This window comes from Lycorma delicatula, chromosome 7 (genome assembly GCF_047948215.1).
Source record: "Lycorma delicatula isolate Av1 chromosome 7, ASM4794821v1, whole genome shotgun sequence".
NCBI classification, from domain to species: domain Eukaryota; kingdom Metazoa; phylum Arthropoda; class Insecta; order Hemiptera; family Fulgoridae; genus Lycorma; species Lycorma delicatula.
The window spans coordinates 94,091,311-94,105,244 of record NC_134461.1 but is presented as its reverse complement, the minus strand read 5'-3'; the positions used below and the strand labels follow the sequence as shown (position 1 = coordinate 94,105,244).

Below are 13,934 nucleotides of genomic sequence, written 5' to 3'. Positions count from 1 at the left end.
CAATTTTAACAACTTTATGTACTTTTTTTTATAATCAGTATGAAAATTCAATGAACTACATTATATAAATAATAACTATGTATGTGTATGTTGGATAACTGATGATGAACTTATGTGACAAAAAATCATTAAATGTATCATTTAATCAAGATGTATTATGAGATGTACCATGTAAATGTATAATTCTTTCTAACAGCACAAGTATTTCAAAATATTATTGAATGAAACTAACTAATATAATAAAATAAGTGACAGTTACATAACTAAATGTGCTTTGTAATAACTGATAAGTTTTGATTTTCTTATGACTTAAACATAACTATTGACACAAACATTAATACAATATTTTGAGTGATAAGTATAAAACATTTATCTAAATTAAATAGTTCAGCTAAAACCTAAATAGATATATATTTTTTTCAACTATGACATTAAGAAACACAGAATGGTTCCTTAAAAAAAAATAAATAAATAAATAACATTTACGATTTATTTAACTAGGCCATAAGTTCAACACTAAACACTAGACAGCATCGATGTTACATGTTGATTACATAAACTGATATTATTAGAATAATATATTCATGTTAGAATTTCTTTACAAAATCTAAATATTAATTGATAATTTTTTTGTTGTTAAATAATTTTAACAGTATTATTTATACTACTGTAATAAATAAAATATCCATCAACCATTAATCTCATTTATGCTTCAATAATAATCAAAATTTTAATAATCAAAATCACTTTGTTAATTATTATGAAACATTAATTTATTAAAAAATTCCAGTTATTATTATTATTTTTTTTTTAATGACAAAAAGAAAAGGAATAAGAAAATATGAAATAAATTTTGAAGAAAATAATATTAAATTTAATTATTTCCTAAATTTAATGATATGATCACCTACATGTTAAAGAACAAAAAATAAGTGCAATATAAATTGTATGAGGTAATGCCAGTGTTGGTGCTGAAATTAAATAAAAATACTTATATATAACAAATCTATAAGGTTCACAAAATATGAAAATGTATTCCCTTAAAATTGTAAAAGGTGTGTATGATTATATCGGTAAAGAAATGAAAATATTAAACTACAATTGGAAAAATTACTAGGGAAATGAAACTCAGAATTATAGAAGAAAGAAAAATTGAAATGAAAATATTAACTTATTTTCAAAAACTCATTTCAGATTACATAATAAAAGATAAAAGGTATAACTACTTTCTTTTGGTACCCATATTATGAAACAAAGTATGGAAAAATGAATCAAATGGTCTTTTAATACTACTGTAAATAAAAATTGTAATGGTCTCTTAGTTTCATAAAAAATTTATTAAGGATTCAATAAATTATGAATTATACTTTTTTCATACTTCCAGTAATTATAAGTCTCATTCAATAAATATCAATATTAAATCATTCTGCATTAAAAATTACCAACTGCACATTCTTTGGACATCCCAAGGAGATGACAAACAGTTGGAATCTGCATGGTTAAAATCAATGTTTCATCCAATTAGAGAAAATGAACTAATTCTTTGAAGTGGTTTCAAGATTTTATAAAAAAAAAATCTGTAAACAGTAGCTTATGAATAACAAAAATCTGCATAAAAAAATATAGTTTAAATTTATGTTAAAAAATTTATTGTTAATAAAATTCTAATAATTTGGAAGAATTAAGAATGAATTATTATAATAAGGAATTAAGAGTTAAAGGATTAAGAATTAATCCTTCTGATGAAAACTAATTTTTTACATCTTTAAATCTGTAATTTAGCAGAATATTACTTTTCCAACTTCTTATGATATTTTAAGCCAAAATTATCTAACATAGGCTTGGTTGGTTAAGCACATTACTAATAACAGAAAAGAAAAATATGTATCAAACATATCTAAACTACAATCAAAATGAAGTCTACTGTTAAAAAATGTCAATTGATTTAGTAATGATATGCTAGCTATTGTCTGGTGTTACAAAGATACCCATTGTATTTAAATGGGATTTTTATGCTGTGTAACATTAGTCTCCCATTAACCAGAAGTAAGGTATTTTTATTTATTAGTAATTTGGAATAGAAAAATTGCGTTTTGCCTAAAGAGTTTTAAGTTTATAATCTAATTGTCTTGATTAACTAGCATTTATACAGTTAACAGTTTCACACTAAAAAAAATATTGCAGAGAAAAAACATTAAAATTTATAAAAATTAATGAATACACAGTGTAGGTAATTTAATTTAATAAATAAAATTATTACAATATTTTCATTTTTTATTATTTTATTTAAAAAAATCATATTTCTTATTCTTTAATTACTATTCAGTTAATGTAGTTATTAAACTGTAATTCAATTGTTATGGAGTCATAATTAAATTATGAAATAAGAAATTCATTAATTGTAAATTTCTACTTTGTAGGGAGCAAATGAATCATGCATATGTTGTTACTTATCTTTGGTTATGTTTTATGTTTGCATTTTAATCTTTAAATTATCTTGAAAAAAATAAAATAGATCAATTAAGAATGAAATTAAATAATATTTATAAAAGTTGTTACAGATTAATTAAAAATGAACAAAAAGTTAATTTGTGTTACACAAAATTTGTGTTCACGTGTTGTATTTGTGATCATGATTTGCGTTTGTGTTTTGTTCAAAATTTGTTTATAAATTAAAAGTTATAGTTGAGAACAAAATTTATCTATGAAGAAAGTTAAAAAAATCTATATTGGTATAACCAGTAACCATGATGTAAATGATATTACATCATTCATTTTTTAAATTTCAATTAAGTATATAAAAATAATGTTTTTAAAAAAAATAATTTTTACATCCTGATATAAAATCTATGAGTTTAATCTGTAAGGAGTATTTATGAATTGTTTCAAAACTTATATTAAGAGTAGAATATTTTAATGTGGGATGAACAGCTTTATTTGTATAATATACCATTAAAAAAAACCTACAACATTAATAAAAATAACATTTTTTTATTCCTTCTGTCTTTAAAATGATATAATTAGAAAGATTAGTGATAAAAATAGCAATTCTATTTATTTTTAAAAATAAAGTTGTAGTAGAATTAATGATCATGGTTTTGTTTATTTTGATTATTAATGAAACAGACTAAAAGATGATAAACAAAAATTAGTATTCTCACAACCAAACAAAATTCAATAAATATATACTAAATATCAAATCAATCATAACTTCAATGATTAAAATGAATCTATTTTTGACTTGATATGTAGGAGAATGAATTAAATTGTACATTATATATATATATATATATATATATATATATATATTCATAAAAAAAATATAATACTATTTACTGGAATGACTATATATATGTATTGCATTACAAAATTAAAAAAAAAAGTAAATATAATATTTAATTAATAACTAATGATATAAACAGTCTAATTAAAATTTAAATAACTACTTAATTAGTGGTACAGTAAAACGATTTCATTCATCATCAACATGAGAATATTTTCTGCATGAAAATGAGTAAGAATACGATTCTGGGGGTTGGTACTACGAATTTGGTACTCCAATAACAGTCACACTACCATCACGAAGTGGAACTAACAAATGTGTGTTATCACTGGTTACAACAATGCTCTGCACTGGAACATGCAGTGGTACATCATAAACTGGGTACAACCTGCATAAAAATAAAATACTAATCAATCAATGAAATAAAAATAAAATAATTACACAAAATGAGGTATTACTATAATAAATTTTTGTTGAGATAATAAGTATTAGATTGCTTTTAAGTACTGACAGGTAATGTCAAGTCATTAAATATTGGCCACTGGAAACACAAAATTCAATTCATAAGAAGTAAACGAATGTAATTAATTTATATATTAAAAAATATTATATTGGTTATAAATAAAAAGAAAGAAAGCAATCTAGTATAATTAATTTTTCTAAAATAAATGTCACTCAGTCTCTAGCTATACTGTTTAAAATATTATCCTTATTTCTAAACAAGCAGATAGTGGAAAAAATTCAAGTTTCCCTCTATCTCAAATTTATTTTACTTCTTTTTCCTTTATACATATAATGATTGAAGGCTTTTCTGCAAAAGTAAGCATTTTCTATATTGTATGTACATTGATCTGGATTAATACATAACGAAAGCAAAACTATATTTGATACTAATATACTAAGATAACATTTGTTTGTACATAAAGTATCATATACAAACCTAATAATGAATACTCTCAAGGTATTTAACAAAACAAATTAAAAATAAATAAAAAACTTTATTAATATCACATGCCAATCACAGATGCATTTGAAGTAAGATAAATGTGTGATTAACAAAGAAGAGAAATTTGGTTTGAAATATTCTGATGAAAGATTTAAAATAAGACTACTAAAAAATACACTTATCAATATTTGGGTGAAGTGATATTCTTTATTTAAATCAATTTGTTAATTTTTGTTTTTTATACATAGAAAAGCCCTCAATGATTTATTAATGACCATGGATTTTTGTAGAAAATTAAGTTTATGCAATATTTTAAATATTTTATTACTAATCTTATGTAAAATTAAACTTACGTTAATTTAATTAATAGAGCTTATATTAACTTTACATAAAGTACTAAAACAAATCAAGAATAAACACTGCATTTTATTTAATTCTAATACACAATGTACTTGAGTAGTTGGGAGAGAATGATATTTGTACAATGATACTAGGCATCCAGTAAAAATAATCTCTCAGACAGGTTGCTTTTGTATGGTGTTACACCTAATTGCCATAAGAATTCAGTTTTGCCAATAATAAATGTTTTATTTATGTGCTTGCATGCCTAGAAAAAAATAAAAATAATTTTTTTTATGGCTGATATGCAGCTATATATTTGGTTCAATAAGCAACAGAATACCCCATCACTTTTCCAAATGAATGTGGTTGAGACTTGTTACTCTTTAGCTATGTCATTTCCAGAGTCAATTGAAACTCATGTACAGCAAATAATCACAGTACAATATAATGTACGAATTAGGAAAATATGAATGCACTGTAAGCAAAAAGAAGATGAAATCAAGTAATTAAATTACTTGATTTTCATTATTACATTACTTGACTTTACAAACTACTGAAAAGTAAATTTTATGAAGTGCTACTGAAATATTCATTTCAGTCAGAAAGAAGTCATGATAGAGATTCGTAACCAATAACTGTACAACTGAAGTAACCCTCTCAGATTCACAAATATAAAATCTTTAAGCCTCGAGTTTTTGGTCTTGAATTAAGATGCCTCAAATACTTGATCTATTATCTATAATATACTCATTCATCAATCACAGATTACCTTTCAATATATGTAGACAAACTGCTGTCATACCCATAAATAATTACAATTTACAAGCACTGAACGATCTCATTCATTTTATTGGCAACTTTTTTTTGAGTGAAAAATTTAAAGTAATAATATCAGTAATTTTATTTTACAATATAAAATTATGAAATGTAAATAATAACTTAATCATCAAACATATTATCTCAATAAAATTAAATATTAAAAATGATCAGAGCATTTAAGTTTTTCTTACCCTAATAATCGACTAATTGTAAGATCTCCTGCATCATCTACAACAACAAGACAGTCCATGGCTGTTGCCAGTCCGGTCACTTGTCCAGCAACATATTTTGAACCAAGACTTTCTCCATTTATAGAAAATACATGAACGGAATGACTTTTCTACAAACAATAATCACATTGCTAAATAGTACACCATCTCTTGCATACTGTACACTATTGTTATAAATTAATGATGTAGTAGCAATGAATAAAAGCATTATAAAATAACTAAACACAGTTTGAATAACCTACTTCAATGGTACATTATTACCCTTAAAATTTTGAAGCTTAAAATATTAAATATATTCTCCTTAGACATTTCATTTTGCTTTTTTATATTTTATTGAAATTCATGTTAGTTCTTTTGTTAACTAAAAAAAAATTCTCTCTCTCTCTCTCTCTCTCTCTCTCTCTCTCTCTCTCTCTATCTGAGAGATTACAGTTTATTATAAATAGCTTATTTGATACATACATAATTTTCCCCTGCTGAACTGAAATAATCTACTTAATGAATTTATTCACAACAGAAAAGCGTATGTTAATTTTTTACTTTACAGTATATGTTCCAGACTTTCTTGCAGTTATGATGCATTTGTGAAGCACTTCAGGTTCAAGAGATACAAGGGTTGCTATCTCTGAGAGTAATGTCGCTCAATACACAACAGGTCTCAGTTGAAGGGGTACTAGAACTGAATATTACCTGCGTTCGATTGAGCTTATTGTACTGCTATGCAATCATATATTTGGCTCAGCGAATAGGCAACAGAATACCTTATTTCACTCCTCACTTTCCCAAATGAGTTTGGTTGAAACTTGTTATTCTTGAGCTATGTCATTTCCAGGAGTCGCTTGAAACTCATGTTCAATAGCCTACAACTTGTTTACTTGTGGCGCTAAATGAAAGGTACAGATTGTTTGTTACTTAGATAAATTTGTTATTCTTTAAGTGCTAAGAAAATTAGTTTAATCCAGTGTTATATAATTTTAATGTGAACATTCTAAACAACCCAAATCACCTCAAACCATTGTATAAATATACAAGTTAGTTCTCTATTTCTACATTATTTTATTCCACATCTGTATTTGATATCCGTCTGAAAATTATTTCAAAAGATCACACATATTTTATAAAACTTTTGAAATTGTCACAAAATTTCAGTATTTTCTTATTTTTTTATAGATCTTCAAAATTGTTTAAACTTTGAGTTAGTAAAATATTGATGTAACTTAAAATTTTATTTTCTTAAAAATTTTGAAATTTACTACACAAATATTTTTAAAGTTTATTTAAATTTATTCTGAAATCTATAAGAGGAATCAAATTAAAAAAAAAATGTTTAGAATTAAATTTGATTTCTCACTGTTAGAACTTATTAGAATGTTAGAAAAGGAGTTAAATAAAAAATTAAATAAAGCATTAGGAAAAATGAAAGAATTACTAGTTGTGTTACTGGCACACATTTATATAAATTAAAATTATGCATGAAAATTATTCAATTATTGAATTTATTGATGGTAGATTAGTATTACTAAATAATTTAGTGATTACTTCTTTTACAATTAAATCACAAAAAAAAAAATTATTAAACTATTAAATTACAAAAAAAAACTTTTGGGAAATATTTAAAAAAAAAAGATTAATCATAAAACAAAATTATATACATTAATCTCTAATCAAATTAATAGAATTTAATTTTTAATTCAGTATGTCCAAAGGTTACTATTTTTGTTATAACTTATCACATCAAAAACTAAACAACAAATCATTATAAATCTTTAAAAAAATTCTTTATGAACCATAATATTTAAAAAGAATACAGTTTTTAAATTTTAAAACAAATACATTATTTGTAATTGTCAAAGGAAAACTAAGTGTTGTTTGAGTAGGCAACCACATTAGGTTCAAATAGTTGAATTACAAGTCAGGAACAATGACCTAATACAGAAACTTTTTTGAAGGTTATAATACGTTAGTTACAATCTTTCATTGACAAATCTATGTAAAAAATTTTAACATTTACAAGTTCCTAAAAAGAACTGATTGTAGCAGTGCACATGAAATAATCATTGTAAAATATGATTGTACAAGTACTGTGATTATGCCTATTCTAAGACAAATTTGAACTTTGACCCTTTATCAATGAAACTGCATATATTTGCAATGCAACTAACAAATTCACATTGAAACTAACTATTCAAAAGCCAAAAAACCATATGCTGGTTCTTGGACAAGTAAAATTAACATTTACGGTGAACCAAGGTACAAAGTCCAAACTAGTCCCAGAACCGTGGTCCAACTAACAAAAGTACAAAAATGTATGAAAAAATAAAAACAATTCATACTGTATGATCAAACCATATTTGTTTAACTTTGCGATGTTTTATATAGTAGTAGTTGAAAACGTTTTCTATTGATCCTTGTAAGATGCTGATAGCATAACGCCATGGTGTTCAGTGGAATTGACAAGCGGTCAAACTCCAAACTCCAAACTTGTCATAGAGCTTCATTGTAGTCTAACAACAAAGTTACATGCATCATGTGTGATATATGTACGCCATTTGAATCGTGAAAATTGGACGAATATATATTACAAAAGTATACAATTGGCACCTCAAAACTGCGGTTTCGAGGTACCTCGATGCTACGCTTTGATGAGTGGTAAGATCAGAAAAAAAATTTTCAAATAACCGAGATCTGGTTGATGAAGAGTACACATGATGCAAGTAACAGTTAGACTTCTACCTTTTAACACTTACCCCATTTGAAATGTAAACATTAGATGAACGGTTGTAGATATATTGTAAAAACACCCAATTGAACCCTGGCAACCGTACTCTTGCAATACCCTGATGTTACCTTTTGATGGGTACTAAGGAAATCAGAAAAAATAAATTTCCTAATAACTGAGATCTCGTTGATCGGGAATATACCTGATGTATGAAGTTACAATTAGCCTTCAACTTATAACACTTGAATTGTGAATAATGTACGAAAAGTTGTGGATATATTATAAAAGAACCCTCCAAAACACCTTCTGATGGTTGGTAAGATTATATAAAACAAAATTTCTGGATAATCGAAATCTGGCTGTTCAAGAGCATACATGATGCATGCAACAATTAGACTTCAATCTACTAACACGTACCCCAACTGAATCATGAAAATTGGACCAATGGTATCAGATACATTACAATAGCACCCCACTGACCTGCCCAAAAACTCTGCCCTCCGGGTAACCCTATGTTATATTTGATGGGTGGTAATGAGATCATATAAAACTAAATTTATGGATAACCGAGATCTGGTGATCAAGTGTATATCAACCATGATCAATGAAACTGTTAGACTTCAACCTAACATGTACTGCATTTGAATCTTGAAAATTGGACAAACTGTTGCAAACATATTATAAGGACACCACAAGTAACTATCAAAAACTGCAAGGGTAACTCGAAGTTACCTTTTGATGGGTAGCAGAAAAAATGTAATTTCCGGTTAACAGATCTGATTGATTAATAGTGTATACATGATGCATGAAACAGTTAGCATTCAAATTACTACCATCACCCTGTTTGAATCTTTAATGATGTATAGAAGATTCCATCATGGACTTTTTCGGTAGTCCACCACCCCTGCTGCTTCAAAGCCAAAGACTTTTGTCAGCACTCCTATTAAGCTCTCATACCTTTCTTGTACAACACTGCACTTGGCACTGGGCAAGGATGTCCCCCTACAGCCTTCATCAAAACCTCAACTGATTTGCAAGCAAGTCAGCAGCTGATTCTCCAGCCTCCTTGAGTATTTTTACGGTTGGTTTTTGTGCTGGAATTTTGCCTTCTTGAAGACTCTTAGACTATGAATCTCTTCTTCATTTCTTCCTCAATTCTTCTTTTCGGCTGGCAACTTTCTTTCTGCTTCCTAACTCCTAACCGGCTGTGTAGTCTACTTACAAGTTTTTTCTGCCTCTAATACATGAAAAATCCCATGTTCCAGATCTTTTTTTTTAGCATAATCAAAACAACTACTAAGCTACGGCTCAAATGTACCCTAACATTTTCCTAACAATCTAACACTACTATTCTTCTTAAATTCTACTAATTCTTTACTAATTCTTCTTAAATTCTACTATGGATGATGCATATCGGATATCTTCCTTTACAAACAGACATCTTCCAAAAATCTACAACCTTCATGCCCACGGACAATCTTTGTTCTTCTTATATCCTGGAATTTTCTTTTATAACCAGGATCTCCTTAACATAATTGCTAAATTTCCTATATGCTACCTTAATACTATAAATGTCTTCTAAACTAAATCTTACATCTAATTCACAGAGTTGTCGAGTTTCTTGTAATGGGGTGGTCAGAAATAACTAAGTCTAGTTACTTCTGATCTAGGTACAACAAAAGGTTACATCGGGGTAGTCTGGGAGTGCAATCTTCATCTAATGAGGTGCTTCATATTATATTCACAACCGTTCATCCAATTTTCACATTTCAATCATTTTATGTGTTAGTTGGTCTAACTCTTACACGGATCATGTACTCTTAGTTAAACCAGATCTTGGTTATCCGGAAACTTCAGGGTTTATCTAATCTCTTTACTACAATCAAAAGGCAACATCGAGGTATCCCAAGGGAACAGATTTCAGGAGGTGCAATGGGGTGCTTTTACAATATATCCTCAATTGATCGTCCAATTTTCACAATTCAAACGGGATACATGTTAGTAGGTTGAAGTCTACCTTTACATTCATCATTTACACTCTCGATCAGCCAGATCTCGGTTATTGAGGAATTTAGTTTTTTCTTCTATCACCCATAAGGGGTAGATAATAGGTAACATTGGGCTATTCCAAGGCATATTTTTTTGGGGGGGGTAATGGGGTGCTTCATAATATATCCGCAGTCACTCATTCAATTTTCACGTTTCAAAAATGGTATGTATTAGTAATTTGAGGACAAGAGTTTCATGCAGTATGTACACTCTCGATCATCCAGAAATTTATTTTTATATGATCTATTTACTATCTACCAAATGGTACTGTCAAGATACTCTTAGGGCACAGTTTTAGAGGGTTCTTGGGTTGCTCTTATAATATATCTGAAAATGTTAGTTTTATATGATCTCCTAACACACATCAAAAGTTAACATCAGGGCACAACACCAAGGGCACAGTTTTTTGGGATGGGTGCAATGGGTGGGTCTTAAGATATATCTGCAACCATTTATCCAATTTACATGATTCAAATGGGGTACTTGTTAGTTGTTTGAACTCTAACTGTTACATATATCGTGCACACACTCAATCAATGAGATCTTGGTTATCCAGAAATCTAATTTTATATAATCTCTTTACACCATCCATGAAAATGTAACATTGGGATATCCCATAGGCATATTTTTCAGGGTGCTTTTATAATATATCTGCAATCATTTGTCCTATTTTCAAATTTAATTTTAATTTGATCATTTTGTTCTTGTTATTTGCAGTGGAATGTGGTATTAGGACAAGTTTGAACTTTGAACTCCTTTGCTAATTGTACTGTACATGCTGTACAGTACAAGCTGTAATACTATCAGCATCTTACAAGGATTACTTGAAAATGAGTTCGACATGTTACTACTACATAAAATATATGAATGTAAAAGAAATATGGTTTGATCATGCTGTATGAGGCGTTTTATTTTTTTGTACCTTTGTTAGTTCCACAGCGGTTCTAGAAGTTTTGACTTAGTATCTTTATTAGTATTGCACCATCAGTGTTAACAGCACTTGTCCCAGAGCCAACATACAGTTTTTTACCCTTCGATTTGATTTTTGCATTGTGAACATGAGCAATTGCACTGGTAAGGGGTCAAAGGTCAAATTTTTCCTAGAACTGATGGACAATTGTTTGATTTCATGATCCAGTCCTTTTACAGTATACTAAAAGTTCAAATAATTATCTGAACAATATAAAGAAATTTTTGTTCAACAAAAGTTGAATTTAACAAGAAATGATTAATGTACAACTTGCAAAACTAGTTATATCTTAATATATTTTTCTTATAACAGAAATTGATTAATTCATATCAAAATTTTTTCACCAGTAAGTACTGTTTTCACTGCACTATTTCAATTTAAGTTTTTGCTCCTTTAAATGGGAAAAGTGTTTTTTCAATGTTGTGAAAAGCAAATTTTAATTCTAGCTTTTTAATTAATTTTTTATATTAGGTTTTACTGAGTTTTTTAAATCTATTTGAAGGTGTTTGAATGTATTCATATGTAGCCTGTTAGTGTACTTGGGAATTCAAGATTTTTGTTACATTTACTCTACTGGTGATCTTGAACACATCTCTCTGATGTTTTATTAGAATTACTACTATTTATAAATGTTAGAATGATCTTATTTTTATTTCAGTTGATGTTTATATTTGTTTATTTTATGTGGGAGTGAGTAGATATGTGTAGATAAATGGTTATTAATTTGTGGGTGTATGGTTATATCTACTTTCTGTAAATTAAGTGTTTTACAGTGTTGACGTTTCCACTTGATCTTGGTGTTATTGAGGTGTATTTCATACATTTTTTTAATCTTTAAAAAAAAAGATTATTTCAGGTGAAAAACATGTGTAAAATTGAGCTATAAAAAATATACACATACCTTATCATTAGCAGAAAATGCAATATGACCTTGAGAAGAAATAGTAATAAACGTAATATCAGTATTTATATTATCACAGCCAATTGGATACAATGTTCTTAAATAATTTCCTTCATGTATAGTGTACATGTTAACAGTACCATCCTGAAACATTAATCACATTTTGTTATTCCTTACAGTAAAAAAAATTTCAAACAAATAATAAAATGACTATGAATTTAATGCTAAAAGCAAATTTCTCAAAACTAATTGGTACAATGTTGATTAATTTTAATGCGTGTTAAACAAGATATTAAAATTTGACATATGCTCTTAATAGCTGCAAAAGCTTTACCAAAATATAGAAGAGAAGCAAGAACCAGAAAGAGTTTAAAATGTGATAGATGAATAGTGCTAATTGAAGGTCAGCAAATTTTTGGTTTCAACAATAAATGCTGTAAAAGATTATCAACAGTTCAACATTCATTGTGAGGGATAGCTTGCAGTGGTATTATTAATTAAAAAAAAAAATATTTTAATAAATCAGTAAACACTAGATTTGTTTTTCTAAACAAATCACATACTCTGATTTCAAATGAAAGGATAGTTTCTGCAGTACATCTTTTTTTAATAATTTCAGGTTAATTTAACTTACCCTTTTTTATTTTTTAATAAGTATGTACTGTAAAAAATTTGTATTTTTAAGAACATTTTTATTAGTTTTTAAATGTCAATATTGATTGCTGTTACAAATATATAATTTTAAGTAACGTGTATATAATCAGTCCTGATTAAAACTATCTCACCAAAGAATTTAAAGATGAGTGAAATTGATACAGATTTTATTTCATTTCTAGTACTTAATATTCAAATCTATGAAAATATTGTTACAGAATACTTCACCAAATTTTGTATGGAGAAAACAGTTCCATTTTCAGTTTCAATTTCACAATTTCAAGATGCATTTACTGTCATAAATCTTTGTAGGTTATATATTAGTTGCTTTTTTAACATATGTAAGTTAAAAATAGTTTTAGATTATTCTTTCTTCAGTCATTCGATTTAATCTAATCTGCTTTACATTTTCCTAGCTTCTTTTTGGTGTTCTCATTTCTTATCCCATCCTTTCTTGTTCTTCCAAAGATGCTTTTTAGAAAATTCATTTCTCATCTTACAAACACAAATTACTTTTACACATAACTTATTTTTATTTAATCAATGTTTAACATAATACCAGCTTATAAAACAATAACAAATTAATTAAATATATTAATAACGATTACAGTAAAACATTAAATATTAATTTGTAACTTTAATAAACAGGGAGTTTACAGCCTGAGTTATGAAGATTGTGATATGAAATATATTGGTATAACCAACTATAAATTTTCTATTGTATAAAAGAACATATTGATAGTATTAAAAATAATAAACCTGAAAATTCTAATTATGCTAAATATATTTTGGATAATAATCATACATACAATCCAAATAAATTTATGACTTCTTTGGTGTCATACAAGAGAATAACTGTAATCCACTCAAATACATCCCAAAATAAGTGGTGGTTCACTTACACTTTTCTTTGGTACTGTAAATAATGGTACTAAGAATTGTAAACCTGTAAGGGTGAGTAACCTTTCATTTTTCTTTCCCGAGCATAAAGGAATTTATAAAAGTCTTATTAGCTCAAAAA

The 13,934-nt window shown here is 27.2% G+C and overlaps 1 protein-coding gene across 1 annotated transcript in view; it reads right to left on the bottom strand.

Moving 5' to 3' along the window:
• Positions 1-3,462: 3,462 nt before the first annotated feature.
• LOC142328345 (neurobeachin-like protein 1) overlaps positions 3,463-13,934 on the bottom strand; it is a 67,147-nt gene continuing 56,675 nt past the window's right edge. The window contains exons 17-19 of the mRNA XM_075372052.1: positions 12,260-12,403; positions 5,582-5,730; positions 3,463-3,671 (exon numbers count right to left, since the gene is read on the bottom strand). Of these exons, the coding sequence (XP_075228167.1) occupies positions 3,542-3,671; positions 5,582-5,730; positions 12,260-12,403 (423 nt within the window). The 3' untranslated portion in view covers positions 3,463-3,541. The remainder of the gene's footprint in view (positions 3,672-5,581; positions 5,731-12,259; positions 12,404-13,934) is intronic.